This window comes from Ambystoma mexicanum, chromosome 2q (assembly GCF_040938575.1).
Source record: "Ambystoma mexicanum isolate Mex_15411 chromosome 2q, UKY_AmexF1_1, whole genome shotgun sequence".
NCBI classification, from domain to species: domain Eukaryota; kingdom Metazoa; phylum Chordata; class Amphibia; order Caudata; family Ambystomatidae; genus Ambystoma; species Ambystoma mexicanum.
The window spans coordinates 894,374,206-894,395,079 of NC_090924.1; the positions used below are offsets into that span (position 1 = coordinate 894,374,206).

Genomic DNA, 20,874 nt, shown 5'->3' on the forward strand with positions numbered 1-20,874 from the left:
GTTCTAAATGGACATGGTTATTGCCACTGTACTCTGAAAACATGTACTAGCATCACATTCATTAGTCTCAGTGATACCCCCGGGATACCCAAGAAATGCCCCCTTCTGGTGCCCTGGGAGCATTTTTAGGTATCAGATCGCGGTCTACCCAGGGAATGGTCCTTATCAAAAACTGACACGCTTTAATTGTTGGCAGGTCAGCGTGTCATCAACTGACCAGAGAGTAGAGCGAAATATGACAGTAAAGGATGCCTTACCTAGTGATCTTTCCTTCGTCTGATTGGTCGACCTCACCACCGGTAAGCTCGCCCGCGTACGACTGCCTCGTAAAAATGGCGTCGGTGAATCCCCTTCCGACATGGCGTCCAAGGAATCCACAGACACCTCAGAGAGGTGCTCTCCTTGATCTGCCAGGCTGGGCTGAGGACTCTGGGAGGGCTTCGGACTTCTTGTCTGTTAAATGAAGAAGAAGGGGTCTAGTTTACTATCTCACGGTGGAGCATTTTCAAAGATCACACCCCTAGAGAGAGAGAGAGCGAGAGAGAAAGAGAGAGAGAGAGAGAGGGAGGGAGATAGTGTGTGTGTGTGTGTGTGTTTAGAGTACTTATTTGATAAGCAATTGTCACCGTGTGGGCTGTTGAGATTTGAAGACCATTATGAGCTGAAAAAAATTGACCAGACATACAATTAAAAAATAGGGAGTGTGATAATGTCCACCGCTGCTGAGACAGCAGGCATAATTACACAAGCTGCGACTGGATCTGTGCATAATTACACAAGCTGCGACTGGATCTGTGCATAATTACACAAGCTGCGACTGGATCTGTGCATAATTACACAAGCTGCGACTGGATCTGTGCATAATTACACAAGCTGCGACTGGATCTGTGCATAATTACACAAGCTGGGACTGGATCTGTGCATAATTACACAAGCTGGGACTGGATCTGTGACATTTCTTAGCATAGGACATTTCACCACATTTTCTATTGCATTTTTATGGGGGAGGGCAACCTCCCCAGAGCCTCCCTTATTCCACTACCTCCACGTCCCCCAACGCTAACGTCTCCATTTCCCTACAGCATGACCCTGCTACTTCCCTAAAAATGGCAGAATGATATGATCAATGCCCTGCAGGCAGCGGCCACGGAAATGGCTGCAAGGAAATGGGCGGATGCCTCTGTGGTTGAAGAGGTGACATGCATTTGTCAATTTCACAGCATTCTGCCTTTTCGCATTGAATTTCTGCTGGTATTTCAACCGAATAGTTCACACATTCAGTTGAAGAGGAGGGCAGAAGACGGTCTCGTGGCTCTGTTTTAATTTGTGGAATAATACTCAATGACCTTGAGAAGTCATGGAATAAAAATGCCTTGGCTTGCGAGAGATGTCACCTTTCCACTGCTGCTTTCGCATTCAATGGAACATTCATTAGCTAACCCTGGCATTGCTTCTGATGCCTTAATTGTACTTAATTACACACTCGTGTCGGGCAGCCATCGGAGTGCTCTTCGCATAAAGGGACTGACATTACATACTTATAGGGTGTGGGACGGGAAGCGTCCAACGGGTTCAGTAGCGACACCAAGCCAGCGAACAGTGATGTTCCAACACTGCCATTAGAAAATTACACTTTTCAATATGCACACATCTTCAAAACACACCACCAGTGTATTGCAGTGCATAACTGCACCAGAGCAAGAACGCATCGATACCGCATATCCTTCTTGCACTAGCGTATACCCGGCAATGTGCCGATACAAAGTTCCTGTAATACGTATCCAAAAAGAATGGGGGTTGGCTATATTTGTTTTATCTATTTATTTATTGGAAATGTAAAGCGTTTCACCAAGAACACTGTGCAAAGGGCTTGTTGATGCCTAGAGGAGCCCCCTTGCTGGGTGCTTTACATAGTCCTTCTAAGATAGTTAATGAAAGATACAGCATGGGTTGAGGAAGGAGCAGGGGAGGGTAAATAGGAAAGCATAAAACAGATGTATACATCTTCAGTAGTGACAGCATTTACAGATGTATACAGAAATGTATGCAATCCATGGGTGACAGCGGTTGGTGATTATCCTGCTACCTGTAGACACTATCCAAGTGATTTGTTCTCTACAATGCTTGAATCACCCACCTTTATTACTGTCTCTGTACAATGTTACTTGTTAACCTTTAACTGCATTGGAACTACTATGTCTCCTGTACCATTGGGCAACGCTTTGCCAGATTGTGCACACACATTTATTTTGTCTTCTATGCTTATATGCACGCCTGAAGTAGCCCCTGTACCATGCGGCAAGGCTTTGCCAGATTGTGCACACACACTTATTTTGTCTTCTATGCTTATGTGGATGCCTGAAGTAGCCCCCTGCAACATGAGGCAAGGCTTTGCCAGATTGTGCACACACACTTATTTTGTCTTATATGCTTATGTGCACACCTGAAGTAGCCCCCTGCAACATGAGGTGAGGCTTTGCCAGATTGTGCACACACACTTATTTTGTCTTCTATGCTTATGTGGATGCCTGAAGTAGCCCCCGTACCATGAGGCGAGGCTTTGCCAGATTGAGCACATACACTTATTTTTTCTTCTATGCTTATGTGCACACCTGAAGTAGCCCCCGTACCATGAGGCGAGGCTTTGCCAGATTGTGCACACACACTTATTTTGTCTTATATGCTTATGTGGATGCCTGAAGTAGCCCCCTGCAACATGAGGCAAGGCTTTGCCAGATTGTGCACACACACTTATTTTGTCTTATATGCTTATGTGCACACCTGAAGTAGCCCCCTGCAACATGAGGTGAGGCTTTGCCAGATTGTGCACACACACTTATTTTGTCTTCTATGCTTATGTGGATGCCTGAAGTAGCCCCCGTACCATGAGGCGAGGCTTTGCCAGATTGAGCACATACACTTATTTTTTCTTCTATGCTTATGTGGATGCCTGAAGTAGCCCCCGTACCATGAGGCGAGGCTTTGCCAGACTGTGCACATACACTTATTTTGTCTTCTATGCTTATGTGGATGCCTGCAGTAGCCCCCGTACCATGAGGCGAGGCTTTGCCAGACTGTGCACATACACTTATTTTGTCTTCTATGCTTATGTGGATGCCTGAAGTAGCCCCCGTACCATGAGGCGAGGCTTTGCCAGATTGTGCACATACACTTATTTTGTCTTCTATGCTTATGTGGATGCCTGAAGTAGCCCCTGTACCATGAGGCGAGACTTTGCCAGATTGTGCACATACACTTATTTTGTCATCTATGCTTATGCGGATGCCTGAAGTAGCCCCGTACCATGAGGCGAGGCTTTGCCAGATTGTGTACATACACTTATTTTGTCATCTATGCTTATGTGCATGCCTGAAGTAGCCTCCTGTACCGTGAGGCAAGGCTTTACCGCAGTATGCTACCACACCGATGTTGTAACCCCTATGCATGTTTTGCACTTTGTGGACTGTGCCTTTGCACTTACAGTAACTAGCGCCTAGATGCTGCTATAAATGTAAAATAAAGTAATACATTATGGGAGGGTGAAAGCAGTCTAAGACTCTGGGGTTCGCTCCTTGGAGAGAAGGTGGTTTTTGAGGGCAATCTTGAAGGCAGTCACTGTGGGAATGCCGTCTGTTTTTTGAGCAGGTACTTCTAGTGATATGAAGACAGGTACGTGAAGGAGTGACTCTGGCAAGTAGCACAGAGTAAATGGGGACAGTTAGGTTGAGCAGAGCTTGGGAGTGTAGAGTATGAGGGGGTGAGTAGCAGGAGAGAGCAAAGAAAGCAATAGGCACACAAAGTAACATGAAGCTGGTAGAGTAGTCGGGAACACCACTTCCAATGTGCAGACCTCTCATACCGTGAGACACAATCCTTTCCTAGGGCAATGGGGAGTCTAGCCCTAGCCTCAATGTTCATGTCACCCATCGGGCCATTGTGAGACATTACTACGGTAATGTGGGAGATACTGATGCTGCGGTGGCTGGTCTGGGGAGCTTTAGCTAGCATACTAGATTTTGAGGGAGGCACCACTTGGTTTTAGACCCTAGTCTCCCCCTTCCACAAGTCCTTGTGATCATGGACGAGCCTGCCCCAAATCCAACTGCTTACCACCAACTCAAACCCCAGGCCAGAATGAAAGACCTGTGCCGCAGCTAGAAAGATGGGGAAGCGTCTCCTGCTGCGGGTTCACGTCCCATGCACTCTGTATCACGGGACACAGTGAATGTAAAACCATGGAAACAAGGAACTACACGGCTGCCTCTAAATAATCCAACACAGTTTGTTTTTTAAATGCCAACATGTTTCACTCCAGAGGGCTACTTTGTAAATACTGTATAAATATGTGTTCAAATTATTTACATGCTATTTGTTTTATTCATTGATTGTTATATAGCATCACTTTTGACTTTTATTATAAAATTCTAATAAAGAATGTTAAAAAAAAAAATAACCTCCCCGGTGTAAAACGCGTTGGCATGAAAAAATAAACTGTGCAGTTCCTTGCGTCAGCATTTTCAGCATCCGTCGCTTAACGTTAATGAACTGCATTTTGATATTGCATGGAACATGGCAACATTGAGACTGCTGTCACTGTTAGCACAACAAAGGATAGATATAACCTGTAAAACGTAAATTTCCAATTATAACACCACGTAGACTTTCAATAACTCACACTACTTCGAATTTTTTATTCAGAGGGTTTTGTGGTGGTTACACAATGTCAATAACAGCGCAAAAAGGGGAGGAATACGTGTCTGGAGTATCGGGGGTGACAGGGACAGAAATTAGATGAGTACATGGGATGGACCAGGGACCATAAACTGCCATCAAATACTGGTCTACACAAGTATGAGCGGGCCTTGCAGGTATCTGACACCTGCCATTCACCGTTTAGACCACTAACAGGATGATATTTGTGTCCGTTGGGTTCTTGAACACTTCCACAGAAATGCTGGACAGAGGCTTCACGGAGAGAACTTAAATAAAGGTGGCGACATAAACCGTGGCTGCGGGGGAGCTGGGAATAAGGAAGGGCATCAGGTACAATCCAGAACGACGCGCCTTAGTCCTATACAGTTTCTTCACATCAGGGTCTGCGGTGCTGCTGGTGTTGGTGCTGTAGAGCGAGGTTAGTTGAGTCGCCTTTTCCAATCTTTAATATAGAACAAATGTGGCTCTTGAGGGTTTTCTGTACAGATGAACAGGGAGGTAATTTCCCTCAGGTTTAGCGGGATAGTGTAGCAGTTTATGGTGCAAAAGGAGGATAAGTGATTGCAATTGGAAAAGTGGCACAAGGGGGTGTGAGGCAGTGAGGTTGTCTGGCAGTGTTGAGGTTAATGCAGCTCCAAGAGGAGTGATGAGCTTGAAGCTTCTGATCTTCTGGATAACTCAATGTTTACTCAGTATAATGTGTCCTCTATGTATATAACTTAAAAACTCAACAAAGACAAGGATCAATTGGAGTTACTTGCCTATCACTGACTCCACCCCCTCTGCTCCCACTGCTGTTGGCAAACACCTTCATGGGTGGGTGGGCAAAATCATCTTTGAACAAATGATTCCGCAAATCATGATCAATTTGCAAACACACATCCCATTACGCCTCTTACTAAACAACATTATACTGTTACTAACACGCTTCCACACCTAGCCATGACTTTCTTGGTGTATTGTATACATGCCTCAATGCTCCAACCACAAGGCTGCCAGTACCATACTGCACTGATCCCTAACAAGGGTGAACCCAGGTATGCAGTTGTCTTGACAAACTTGGAAAATGTCTGTCTGTGGTTTATTAAGCGATGTATAAAGTAGCACTGTCCTCTAAAACAAAGACAATTTCCGGGAGAAAAAGGCTTGCATGTGAGCCAATTTGCATACCCACAATGCCTTGTTGACGTGGCTCTTAACTGGAGGTGAACTTCCAGCGATGGCTACTAGGTGGCATTTTGGAATGTGTGACTTGGCTCAAATGGACTAGCCTACTGTCAGATTTTAGGTGAAAGGTTTTGTTCCAAGTCATTTTCAACCCTCAATAACTTTCTTGGTGTACTGTACACATAAGCCCTGACTCAGGGAATTATTTGTGTGTAAAACAGGGATTCGCGTGCGATTCTGTCTGCAAATCTCTGTTTGACGAATGGGGATTTGCAGGAAGAATGGCATGCAAATCCCTGTTTTACATGCAAATAATTCCATGAATCAGGGCCTAAGTGCCTTATTCCGAGTTTGGAGGTAGCCATGGCGCTATTTGCACCATGGCTGCTTCCAAACCCAGGTCCGTTTCCGGTCTGGGTGAATGGAGACTTACCGGGACATTCCGACCTGTGCGGATCCGCCAAGTCCCCATTCAACCAACCATTCCCCATTCCCATTTGAGCCCCTATAGGGCTCAATGGGAATGGGGAAGGTGCTAATTATGGGCCCGTAAATTACGGGCCCGTTATTAGCGCCCTGGTCCCTTAGCGGGACCTGCAAAGAACATGTGGTCAGACCACACGTCCTTTACGGCTCCCGCTAAGGGACCTCGGAATTGGGCGGTAAGGGTTTAATGGCACCGGTCTCCTTACCAGTGACCGTTAACCCTTACCGCCCAACTCGGAATGAGGGCCTAAGGCTGGGATATTTTTTTTTATCATTGCCTAGTCTAATCGTGTGTTCTGTGAAAATGAATTCCACCACAACTAGCTGACCCCACCTCCTCCCTTTTAAAAGAGCCAGAAATGTAAAATGTTTTTTATAAAGGAGAGATGCATGTTAAATATTGAGCCAGGCACTGCCATGGGACACATTAATGTGGCGGTTGGCTGTGTGAATAATTCCATAGGCCTCATTACGAGTTGTGTGGAATGCGTTTAACGGCGCATTCCGCACTATTACGAGGTTCCCTCGCGGGACCCGATGTGGACGTCTGGTTTATCTAAACGTCCATAGTGGGTTCCGCGAGGAAACCAGGGTGCTAACAACGGGCCCACTTGTAATGGGCCCGTTGTTATCTCCCCCCCCCGTCCCCATTCCGATTGAGCCTTATAGGGGCTCAAATGGGAATGGGGAAGGTCCGGGTCCGGGTTCCTTGAATGGGGGCCCTCCATACTCGGAATAGCCTGGTATTTCCCCATTCAGGGGACCCGGACACGGTTTTGGAGGCAGCCATGGCGCCAATAGCGCCATGGCTACCTCCAAAGTCGTAATGAGGCCCCATGTATTAAAGAAACAGTCTATGAAATGAAATAGGCAGATTGTTCAGTGGCCCCCAAATCGAAATTTACGAATTTAATACAAATAACGCAAGACCATCTGGATGTCACTTGCATGACATGTTGATAGTACAATATCAGACATACATTTTTATCCTGCTTTAAACGTTCTTGCAAAGAACTGGCATTTTTCGAGACTGCTGGCAGCTTTCATTCTTATCCTACCCAGCGCAGAAGACTCCTGAATTTCATCCAGCCCATTATTTCTGCAAAGTGAATAAACAGGGATTTGCTTCATTACACGTTCTCTAGAAAGCTAAACAACCCCCTGGCAGCAGCGCCACAGCGTATCAATATTCGGGGGAGCTTGCTTTTGCATCACTGGGCCATGTAATAAACAATGTGCATTGGTACAAGTGCAATTAGCACAGGGCCTGATTGCATTTCATTGATAGCGCTGACCTGATGCACACATGTTTTTTGCCCCGAGGCACTATTTTGCACTAGCGTTGAAAGAACTTGCTCTGCTGCAAAGTTTCGGTAATAACATGTTGTATTCCTTGAATTTCTGGAAACTTTGTAGGAATGCTCTCCTTTTAAGATAGGTTTCCAAGTTATGGCTTGTGCCGGGTTTTTACCAGAAGGGTGTACGGCCTCCTACAGAATGTAGGGTACCAGAACGTTAAAATTAGCAACCCAGAGATGAAGCTCGGACCAGGCTCCAAACCAGCACTGTGTTGTTCTACCGGGCATCACATTACACAAATGTGGATGGTAGTCAAACTCACAGGAGTGTACAGAAATATGAGAGAAGAGCCAATAGGACAAGGGGAGGGTTCAACAGCATAGGAGTTACTGTGGTGATAATGGAAGTGCCTAAGTGGCCTCAGGATCAGGAATATCGCTGACTAAGAATATGTACTGCCCGTGTCAGGCAAAGAGGGGGGCACCAAGGGCTCTTCATATGCTGTCGCTAAGGGTGCAGTTAAGGGTAGACAATAGATAGTGAGGATGATGACCAAGAGAATAATATTGCATAGGAATAATACATGTTATGTTATGTCTAGTAATGGGCAGAAATGCCACCCATCGCGGTGCGGAGGCGGATGGATGGTGGAATTGGCAGACAACCTTCTAAATTTGGAGCCAAAACCCTGCCCTTCTCTGATTGGGTGGAACCCAACCAATACGAGAATCAGAAGCCCACCTGTTGCATGTGAAATCCCCCCTGGCTCAGTGGAAATTTAAGCCAATCATTTTGCTGAATGTTTCCGGTCCTTTGTTTGCACAAAATTCACATAGCCCCAGGGAGGATTTTCACACAATCAGTGGCCTTCCGCCAGAGCTAAGTTTGCCCACAGGTGGGCAACATTTCCAGACAGAGGTGGGATCCTAATATGCACCCTTTTCCCTATTCACCGGATGTGCTTGGTTTATTATTGAATACTGATGTGGCTTCCATTTTTTTCCATTATGGAAACATTCTGAATGGTAATGTAATGTTTCCATGTTTGCCATTAGCCTTTTCTTTATTTAAAATAATAGTAAATGTGTCACAATGTTCATGGTATTCCCATTTATTTAAATGAATGGAGCCATTGCCAGGTGTGGCCAAGATGTGTGTGATCTTCTTCTTGTTAGGGTGAATCCAGAAACCCAGAGCCGGCGATTTCCTTCTAATTGGATGAAGTTCGCCAAAATAAGCACCAATCAGCCAACCACCCTCACTAGATCTCGTCCCACTTCCCCGTGTGTGATCTGCTGAGGTGGTTAGAAGTGCGGACTTTACTTTGTGGGTTAATTTTATCCGATTTGTTTGCAAAAGGTGCACCCCACTAGGCACACATATACCTGCCTATCCAGCATAGGGAATGTGCAGCAACACGACAGGAAGTTAAGCTATAGGAACTGCCATCACAGCAGTGCAATGCATGCTGGCCAGCCCCTTTCACTAAAGTGGTCTCTTCAGCTGTAGCTTAGCAGAACTCTAGCTCTCTATTACAGACAGTAAGCCTAAATGCATGTATGTGTAACTACCCCATGGAAGGTCAAGTAGTATTGCTTATGTGCAATCAGGATATGTTTTAAAACATGCAATCCGCTGCAGGGGTATGTGGCTCAAAAGGAGGGCCAGGCCTGCTTGCAGGCCCAGAGGAACAGCGAATGGTGTTCCCTGTGTGAATAGGAACGATGGCATCATTAACTTGCTAACAGCCTGGAGAGTGCAGAGGCCCCTTAACAGGGGCAGATGGAAGAGCAAACATATCACTTCCATATGATGGGTGTGGTCGCCCGACCAGGGGAGGCATATAGAAATGAGTGGTGTTTTTAGGAGAAACGAGGTAGGAAGGGGCTATCCTAGGGTTTAGCAGAAGCTGATTGGATAGAGGAGTTGCCTGACAGATCCTGTGACTTCCAGGTAAGGGACGATGCACAACCTTTGACTGGGGGCGTCCTCTTCTAGGAGTGCTCTACCCCACTGCCAGATAAGGTGGGAGGGGTTGCCCCTCTATTCTTTCAGACATAATTATGAAAAGTGGAAATCTACCCCATTTGGAGAGTCACCCGTGTGAGTGAGGGAGAGATTATAAGTTTTGGAAGAGCCTCTGGGGGCACAATGGCAGTCAGGGGGGGCAGGTGACTCACTGACTGGACTGACAAACTATGGTATACAGCCCCCCGCTCCATTACAGAGAATCAGGCAATCTGGGGTAGAACAGAACATGGAAAGTAGAATAAGAAAGGGGAGGCGAGGTCAAGGTGCATGTGGACCGGAGGCCAATCAGTGATCGGAAGGCAGATAGTTCCCTCGATGCTCGTAGCAGACCCCCTTACCCACTCCCCAAGTTCTGTGTATGGTTGTTTTTTCCCGATGGGAGGGAACGTTTCCCCCGTGAAAAGTTGGACATATGTTGGAAATATATATGCTGTTGCTCAGAGATCAAAAGTAACGTGTAACTGGAGAGGTGGAGGAGTAAAGTGAAGTAGGCACGTGTAGTGCTAATAACTACTGGCCAAAGAAAAGGTTCAATTAACAAAGCATTTATGTAATACTCCTCCTAAGGGAGAATGTGTTTGGCCCATTTCCTAGTTTCATGTAAATTGTATGGTAAATATACATATCCTTTATAAAGGGGGGATCCTAGCATGATTGGGCATACCATGGAGGGACCCCTACAATGGGGCGGGTCGAGTCACTTCAGCAGACAGAGGAGAGAGCGAGACACACCATAGAGTACATTTGCATTGAGATGATGCCAAGGAAACAGGCAGGCATAGTAGCTCAGGAGGACATTAACCCCACAACCCATCTCCTGTGTAACCTGACAGGTAGGAAACCTGGGCTGCCCATGCCAGACTGGAATAGCAAAGCCCACGGATTGAAAAGAAACAGGGAGTTCTTTCTCTTCATGGCTCTCCCCCTCTCATCATGTTCACCCCCTTCTATCGCTGCCTTTCTCCTTGATGCATGTTCTGTTACTTCTATGCCTCCATCTTTTCTCTCACCATACATAGTATTCCCTTCTATTCTATTGCTGTCAATTCAGGGAGTGGTACTGCCAGGAGATGGCTAGCGCCCGCTTCTAGGGTAGGAGAGCCTTGTTTGAGGGACACCAGCAGCTACAAGGAGCTGCTTTCGACTCCTCATGCCACCTGTGCCCCACATACCTACGTAATATCACCTTTTTGTGTTTGGGAATCCGTGTTAAGGAGCCTTAGGCCATATCTAGAAGAAATGTAAAGCTGAATGGGTCCTATATTAGGAGCAGAAAGCTTAATGCGGAAGTTAGATTTTGGACACCCTAGTTCCTCATTGCCTAGAAGTAGCTCCTACTTGCTGGGTGAGGTTGGATATCCGTGCCTGGCATTACTTCCTTTCTCCCATGACATATTTTGCTTTCCCTTGAATGCTTTCCCCTCTCGCATCACAGTTTTCGTCACTTTCACTTCCGGTCTCTTGCCCGCTATACACTTTCTTCTCTCTTTTCTGCAATCATGCATTTTCTTTCTCCTCCATTCCCTTTAATCTTCTGTCAGACAGTTTCCTATTTCCTGTCATTACCCCTCCAAAATCTGCAATCTCTCCTACTCTCCATAACCCATGGCTCCTTGCCATTCCGAGTCAACGGCATCAATGCATCTTGCTTCTGTTTTCACCCTCCCCTCCTCTCTGGGCATAAGTAACGGGGCTCCATCCATTGGCAGTCCTCCTGGCATACATAGTCTCCTGGGTGGCTGAGAGACTGGAGACTGGCACTCTCCCCGCTTCGCTGTCGTGCACCGTACTCTTATACTTGTGATAACAGGGACCGAAGCCACTCTCCCGCCTAATGGACTACAAGTTATTACATACTTGGGAATAATTAAGCATGACAATAAGTTTTATTCCAGACATTAAGGCTCTTGCTATTTACTGCACCAAACCTAATGTCTGCTCAGGCAACAGCTACTCAAGACTTATATAACTGCACCAGCGTGATCGCTTGGCTAGACTTTATATCCGAAGTAATGTTACCGCTATCTGTCCCTGACAAATGCTTAATTACATTGAAAAATCACACTCTTAAAAAGGTGCTTCTTTCCAGTTTGGAGACACACTCATGCCAAAAAGAAACAGTGGGTCTGAACCAAAAAAAGACATTTACTAAACAACAGAAGACGCTAAACTAGCAAACCTGCACTACAAGCAACTCCTGTCACATTATGAAACAGATGGTAGGCCTGACAATGTATCGGTCTGCAAAGGACAAAGAACAGTACGGAAGGCACCCACACAAAATGCAACACAAAACCACAATTATGCAAAAACATTGCATGCTGCAGGAAAACCCACATGAGAAGCTGTGAGACAATTATAACTCGTACCATCCTGCTGGCTATGAAAGGACCCGACCACACCAGCAGCAAATCCGGACAAACACAGTTTTGCCATAAAAATGTCCCAACATAGTGCAGGGCAACACGCACATACACAATCGGGGACATAAGTTAGGCAGCACCACACACACCGGTTGTAAGAAATGATTTGGCAACACGAGTGAAAAGGAGCACTTGCTTATTAAGGTCAGCAAAGAAAACCGAGGAGCAAAGGCAATAAAATCTTATCCAGTGCGGCTGGTGGCAAAATTACCAAGATTATCGACATATCAGCTTCAGAAGGCAAGGCACTGCCATGAGAGCAAGGCCAAACACCTCACTTAATCTACCCCTAGTACTAACACTATGGTGATATGTTAGGAGGTATTTGTGGTGTGCAACATTTGCTATTTGCTTGGCCTCTTGAATGTCACTGCTGACTGGATGGGGGAGAGAACACGGTGAATCAAAGGAATGGGTTAGGTTTGCTCACTTGATTCAACAAAGATGTATACATAAACGTGTAGATTGCCGGGGCTGGTATTATCGTTTTTTAGCTAATGACAGATCGAATCTATGTAACAAAGTTGCACAGAATAACTGTGCCATCAATACCGCACTCACACTGGAAGCTCCCAATGTACATTCAAATCCGACAGGTTATAAAAAATACCCTTACGATTCGTGTATAAACTTAATGAAATAAAAAAAAATGTTAATGAAACAAATACTTATCTATTGTTCCACATAAAAACACTTAATATTTCGTGTATAAAAAATCAATCAAGATAATAATTACAGTCCAAAATGGCATTGCAGTAAAAACAAATAATGGTTTGTCAACATAACTCTATATCAACAAATTATATCACAACTCTCATGGAAATGGGATCACTATAACATGTTCATTCGAGTTAGCTGTCCTGTGATAATATTTCAAGATGTTCTTAAAATCCAACGCATTTCGGGCAAAATGTAACATCCCTCGTCAGTGGAAATAACATCTAACTTGCTGATTCTATCTACTAAACACACTGTGAGCAAGATATTACAAGTACAAATTACTTAATATCTTCCACAAGTTATGTCTACAAAATCGTACTGAATTTCCCATAATGGAAATTCAGTAATGAAGAATAGATCAATCCACTCTCTGCTTGCACAATTACACTGTCCAGGTTTACTGTCTGTAAAACACATATTGATAATTGGGAACCTCTCTATGCTCTTAAATAATAACACACATTACAATAAGAGAAAATAATGTAATATCTAACTTACATACCTCCAGAAGAAGTATTAACTCATTTCTCAAAACTCTTCTCACTTCCAAGACTGAAACAGAATGAAATTCCACCAAAACCGCGGTTAAACCCACTTTGCCCGTATATGGGCTAAAACTCTTGGTGAACAATTAGAGAGCTACTCTAGGTTCTGTGTATACTAACGCAGACACCATATTAGGGTGACTAGTACTGTTCAACCCTTAGTGAACTACTAGAGTGTGCTGCATTGAGTTCCGTATATAACCAAAGAGTCGCCATGTTTATATGGCTAAGGCTTTTGTGAGTAAGAAGATCCTCTTATTAATTAAATGCATGGTAAATGCTGTACCATGGCAAACTATTAAAGAGTAAGCCATTAACTATTTTGATCTTGTTAGTGTCAATTAATCCCCTGTTTAGTCACAAGTAGATTAGTACAAAATACTCTACATCAGAAAAATTATGAAAAATAAATGTCACAGAAGCCCCAGTTCTATCCTCCTGATATATCTATTTGCTTACCAGTTCTAAATCAACCAATACTATAAGGCACATCGTACTCTGAACCTTTACATACGCCATATGCATTGTGAAGAGACAACACCAATTATTTTAACATAGTCATAGTAACAATGTTGCCTACACTAATCTACAGTGGTTTCTGATCTCATATTCATCACATCATAACAAATATTCCAAATCCCACTCTATATTTAAACCTTTTGGTCACAATACTGGGGATTCCAAAACATTTCTCTCTGTGCCATCAATTTTGTCAAATTGCTGCCTCGTGCATTTGTGATATGCTGTGTCACTTTTCAGCAAAATGTGCCACCACTGCAGATTTTGTGTTGCCTGATCTTACATTTCGTTTATGCTCAGACCATCTGATCTTAGCCTTACTTGTCATAAGACCTACATAATATAATCTGCAGGTACATTTAAGGCCATATACAATTTTTGTAATATCACATGTTGCAAAATCTCTAATGAAAATCGTTGTATTTTATAACCTTGAAGAATATTATTACATTCATAACATCACATACATGGCTGTTGAAAATGTAATTACATACACCACATTCAGTTGAACATTATTAGCCTCATTCTTTACTAATGTTTCTCTGTGCAGTGTTGTGACTCTCTAAATAGATTTCTCAATGGTGTATTGTTTGTATCCTCCTTTTGAAAATGTGTTCACTAGGTTTTCATTAGCCTGCTCTAAGTCTTGAGGGTCAGAGGTTATTCTTTTGATTTGTACAAATTGACTAAATGGCAAATTCTCAATCAATCCCATGGTGTGGAAACTCTGTGCGTGCAGGAGATTGTTTTTGTCCATTGGTTTAATGTGTCCACTGGTTCTAAAGTTATTTCCAATCATTTTCACTTGTTTGTCTAAAATTTTCACTGCCATTTGACTATGTTGTATCGTAAATGTAATGTGTGTATGTAGCTCATTGAGCCATTCACCAAAATGTTTTAAGCCTGTTTCAGAGCCTGTCCGTAGGATGAAAATGCCGTCTATATAGCCGTTACATGTGCCCAAAGTAGGTTACGCTCAGGTTACAGTTCCCTGGTGCGTCTGGCCTTAAGCCTTCCACAAACCAGACTCAGTAGACCAGGTTAGAACATTGAGTGTCCTATAGAGTCATTGCATCACTCATTGTGATTTTGAACTTGATACAATCAGTGGCAATGTCTGGGGACAATTACTCTATCTCTGTACTCTCGAAGGAGGGCCCTTTTGAACTTCAGATGGCACAAAAGAAGGGTCATCAGGATTGTCATTGGGGTGAGAACACGAAATCAAGTGGTAGTCGCCTGAGGAAAGCAAACATGGCTCAATGTCCAAAATTGATTCGATGGTGGCCTGGAAAGCCCAAAAATCCCAAAATAAATGGTTAATTTCATTCAGGCCTATCAGATTTTAAGATCCTGAATGAAAAGGCAAACTGTTAGAATCCAATACCACTGCTAAATATAAAGGGGTAGGGCCCCTCCTGAGGATCAGTGGAAAACATCCATGAATTTAGCCATACTTTAGTTTGACAATTCATGTCCTAGAAAATCCAAATACACAATTTTATTGTGTTTATTTATTTGCATTTGTAAAGCGCCCAAGCATGAGGGCATCAGGGCGCTGTTTCAGACCTGTTAAATTCATCTTGGCAGCAAAGGACAAAACATTAGGGGAGGGGGCATGACAGGTTAAGGGATGAGGGCCTTTGCGGCTTAGCAAGATAGGGTCGGGAGGAGGTCTAGGGCTTAGGCTTGACAGATCATGGTGGTGTGGGTGTGTGGCCATCCTTACACAAAGAGACAGGTTTTGAGTGCCTTGAGGAATGGACAGTAGTCAATTTCTGCTCTTAGTTCAGGTGGGAGGGAGTTCTACTGGGTGGCAGCTACTGTGGAGAAGCTGTGCGGCTATAGTACTGATAGCCTGATCATGTTATCATTTTCTTTATGTATGTATTCTTGTGCTGGTAAGGAAATGCTGTTTTCAGAAGAAAACTGAAATTACCTTTGATGAACATTTGCCACTGAACTAAACACTGAAATGCTATAACTCATTCTTTCAAGCTCATCAAAACTGACCAATGGAACTGGGTGTACCCAATCCTTCCCGGCCTAATTCGCTGACCCTATGTATGTGCTATTTTGTCTTAGATAAATACATCTCGAACATGTTCCAGAATAAATTCAGGAGGAGGGGAAGGGCATAAGAGTTGGTATTTATTAATGATGCTGAACCTAAGCTTTGTGGATAGGCATGGGATCCGAATTCACCAGCCTTTGCCGAATTCACCAGCCTTTGCTTTGCTTTTGTGGACTGAAGACAAACATGCAAAATGTGTCTCTGCAAAACAAATGTGTACGTGGTTTGGTATAGGCAGTCCTATAGATAAGGGGTCTATCAGCAACTTTTACTCCCTAAAATAGTCAAATACTCCCATAAAATTCAAATAGTGAGTAAAAATACTCCCAATTAAAATGTAGAAATAGAAACTTAGGACCTTATGCCCCTGCGTTCATGATATGTTTGGACCAGCAGTGCACGTAGAAACACAGGAAGAAACTACTATTATTACTGCCTGGGTGTAAGAAGTGAACAGGTATCTTCTAATGTGTAGGAATAAGAGTTGTGTAAAGGAACTATTCTTAGAAAACATTCCCGTTTTCCAGTTAAAGCATTTTTACTTGCTCATAAAATACTCCCATTGGGAATTGGACTTACATTTTTACTCCCTAAAAAATAATTTCACTCCCAACTTTAAAAAATAGGGAGTAAAATACTCCCACTTCAAAATCGTATCTGAAGCACTGGGCTTAGGACGGGTTATCTGACATTGTAAGACTTTTAAATAAGGGAGCATCATTTAGCATCAGACCCATGGAAAATGAGTTTGCGAGACTGATGCCTTGACGGGTTAACTCTCCAGAATGTGTTTTTCGTTTTAGTTGTTAGGTGCTGCTGTAAGTGCGGTCCCTAAACTCAAACTATTGTCATGGAAAGTGAAGCAAGGAGAGAGATGGGATGTGAGGGTGATATGCAGCCTGCGGGTATTGTTTGATTTTCTACCCACCCCTTGACTGCCCATGGCCATGCTTGCTCCTGCTGCCATTTCCATCCACTATCGGCCCCTCCCCACCCAAAACACACTCCACCTGGGTGCCTTTGAGCTGCCTCTGTGTTTCTTTAGCAGACATAAAATGTAATGGCTTTATCACAGATACAAACCTGCTAAACACGCTTCTGGTTTAATGGAAATGTCTTTACCACCTGTGTCTTTAGCCACTTGAATCATAAGCAATATGTGTGTCCTTGCATCCGTTTCTTGCACTGACTTCTTGCTAAAACAAGGACTGGCAAAGCCAGCACTTTTAGCTCTTGGAGGCGTTAGATAGGGCTGGTGAATTCGGATCCCATGCCTATCCACAAAGCCCAAAGTGTTGACTTTCCCAGTGCTTGCTTGAAAGTGGTGGTGGGAGTGTGCAAGGGGGAACAGGGGAGGAATCCTTAAGAAGCAGCAGCCATGCATCAGCAAATATAACTCAAATTACCACATCAATTCCATCTGAAAGTTATGTTGTCAATGTAGTCCCCAAAAATCATTATTCGCGGTTTCAGGTGTAAGGGGTATATTTTCTGCACATTCATGTTTACTGCAATTTGATTGGATAATTTCTGAAGCACCAATTTTACCCTTTTCACTGAAGAGGCAGGCGCTCTTTCTTTACAGTATAAAACCCTAAATCAGAAGCATTTCTATTTTTTAAAAAAAATGCTTTGCCTTTAAAAAAACAGCTTGCGCTTTTCTTGGCCCCATTTGCATATCATTCATTGTTCAGGCCTGCTCAATAAATAGCATTTACACAGTCTACGCTGTCAGGCATTGCAAAGATGGCTCCCCATCCACAGAACTGCTCCAGGGCAGAGACAAAGCTGAATGGAATCTGCACAAGCTGAGGGCTGGGCATGCTAAGCTATTGCTGTCAGGGAAGGCCGTCATGGACCTGTGCCCCTGCAGCCTATACTTAGCAACACGTTTATTTATTTATTCAGTTTATTTATATGGCGCAAAAGACGAGAGCCCCTGGGGATGGGGGCGCTAAACAATACAAACATACATAAAACAGAAAAAAAACTTCTGGATCACAAAGCCTTCATGTTCCCCATGTGTGAGTGTTGGCGAAACAGAGGAAACATACATTAGGGTTCTGGAGAGAATGGTGTTATAAGAAGCTGGAGCATCACAGGAAGTTGAACATGTAGCTGCGATAATCGGAAGCTCTAGTACTGCACTGAGCATATTCATGCAGGAAGTTTACTCTGGGTCCTAACGCATATGGACTGCCGTCTGCCGATGAGCTGCTGGCCTTCAGCTTTTCTCCTGCCTGATCCGTGCAGTCCCCTCTCTCTGTCTGCTAAAGGCTCTGTTAGATTAATAGTATTGTTTTGTCTCAACCACTTCTGCTAGGAAGCTGTTCCAGCTATCAACTACCATCGTCATACACGTTGATTTACGAATGTTACAAGTGTGTCACCTTCACCATGTATGTATTGGCTCATAGGAGGTCACACACACCTGGTGTTTCCAAAGCACATCATAAGAATAATAATTTAGCATTTATATAGCGTTACGAGCCCTCAAGCATCAGAGCGCTGCTTATTATTACCCACAGTGTGTGGTGCACATTTATCGTCCTCGGAAGGATGAAAGGCTGAGTTTGACCCTGCCGGGATTCGAACCTGCGTCGGCAGTCTCTGCACGGATGTCAAAGCGAGCTCTCTACTCTCTGTGCTATCGGACCGACATGATATGATTATGAATGCATAATGGGTGGATTATATATGGCAGCACTCTGGCTATGTCCCCCATCCTTTCCACGCTTATGCAAAGCAGGCATGGGTGCCCCACATCACAACAAGGAATCCTAATAATCACCCATGGCTGTGTAATGCTGCCGTTCAGATTTTGCAAAAGTAACTGCTGGAGAAAACTCTGTTTCTGTAGTGCGCCTTCTCTTATCTGATTGGCTGTCTCGTTGGCATGATTCGCACCTTGCTGATGGTCTGCAAAAGAGTTCCTGTCACTGCTCAGCCAAAGGTCTTTTTTTAGCAGGGCCTGACCAAACTAGCTGTCAGCGTTTGAGATCACATGCATGGCGATGTGTATTCAAAATGCAATTTGAAGGGGGTGGGGCAGGGAGAAAACCATCTGAAATTCAGGAAACCCCTTAAAATTAAAGTGTTCAAATGGGCCTTCATATTTTAAGGATGTAAATGTCAGGATCACTGAAATGTGCTCTTGCCCAGTCAGGAACGTGATGAACAATTACTATGAATGGGTTTAACACTCCCACCTCCTCTCCTGAATGTCAGCTTTAACCTCTCTCTCCATTTCTCCTGTCTTCCGGTTTTTCAGTTCACCTGGGGCAGTTGGCCAGAAATGGCTGCCATACAAACCATTAAGTACGACGGGCCCAGGAGGAGTGGGCCAGGTACCCGCCTTGCAGCTAGCCTCCACTCGAGCAGAGACTGTGTTCGCGTGTGCATCATGGGAAAGAGTCCTGATGGAAGTGGGAGACCATTCATTGACACAGTCTCACTCAAGAAGCCAATGATCTGGCCCATAGAGCAATGGAGGTTCTGTGCTATTTGTGGGACCACCATTGATCACAATAAGCCTATCTGATGCTCGGGGGTATTTGCTACATGAAAGATAAAACCTCAGCCACCCCTGAACAAGCATGGAGGAGGATGCTTCAAGCTGTCAAGGATGGATGTGGAAAAAGGTGTGAACGACAACATCCTGAATTCAAAAGGACTAAACCTCTGGGAGTAAAGATGGACGTATCCACCGAACCACAGTTCCAATGGAAAACCATATAAAAACCCCTCAACCGAGAGGGTCCGCAGCTCACTCACCTGTTACACTGAAATGAAAGCAATCAAAAATACAGTCTTCCAGGTCATGTGATTAAAGTCACTTGTGACTATCCTTTCAAATGACAAATGAGCCAAAACAGAGAGCACCATGTTCAAATCCAGAAAGTGGTGATTCCTTCAAACAGAGGAATGCATATGGAAGACCTCCAAAATGGTACTCAATAACTGGGTTCAGGAACAAAACGCTTTTCAGCTTTCAGTTAGAACTTAAAGTAATCCACCTGAATCTCAGACTTAGCCAGGTGGGATACAAAGGAAAGACCATGGTCCAGCGAACAGAAGATTGTTTTACAGCAACCATCTACAAAACCGTAACCTCTTACTTTTATACTGAGGGTGCGTTCAACTTTAGCTATCTTCGCGGATGTTGTTCCTTGAAATACTGTGATAGGAAAAGGTTAACCCCTCAGGAAAGCAGCGGCCAAGGTCATGGATTCAGGGGCGGGGAGAGAACCTGACCTTGTTGCTGAAACCTCATCTTTGGAAGCAGAATTGTCTGGACTGCGCATAGCCTCAGAAAAGCAGCTATGGAAATGAGGCGTGATCAGAACTATGGCACTCCCCCTGCTGATCCTGTCCAGAACCTGCAAGCCAAGAGGAAGTGGAGGAATGCCTCAGTGGAAGAGGTGTTTCTACAACATCCAAAAAGCCCTGCTGAAGAATTTGCGCTCTAACCAAATTCGCAAAGCTGGGACATTTTCACATTCTTGGCTGCCTCAAACCAAGAAACCTCACGTTTGAAACAGAGCGTGAAAAACCTGGTTGTGGAGTAGTCAATACTGAGACAGGAACCTCATGCTGCTGTGGCAGCCTAATCCTCTGATGATTATTACTCTCAAATGAATCACGTATAATGACATTAATGACACTGAGGCCCTGGCCGAGTGCATCCAAATGGCAGAAGACCCCAACAGGGACTACACTCTCGCTTTCAGTTGAACGTTGTTGTATGGTTGAGAGAAGCACCCAACAAAGCAACCACAACTTGTTGGGGTGCACAATTCTTCCAGAAATGTATCTCTGAAGTACAAATTGGAGAATGCCACCATAGTTCTCCACCTTGCCCTGCATTGCTTTATTGCATCTAGCCGAGATTGCGTAA

The 20,874-nt window shown here is 44.3% G+C and overlaps 1 protein-coding gene across 12 annotated transcripts in view; it reads right to left on the reverse strand.

Moving 5' to 3' along the window:
• KIAA1217 (KIAA1217 ortholog) overlaps positions 1-20,874 on the reverse strand; it is a 1,682,267-nt gene that overhangs the window by 611,386 nt on the left and 1,050,007 nt on the right. For all 12 annotated transcript variants that reach the window (XM_069648169.1, XM_069648165.1, XM_069648167.1 and 9 more), the window contains one exon: positions 258-453. In XM_069648169.1, the coding sequence (XP_069504270.1) occupies positions 258-453 (196 nt within the window). The remainder of the gene's footprint in view (positions 1-257; positions 454-20,874) is intronic.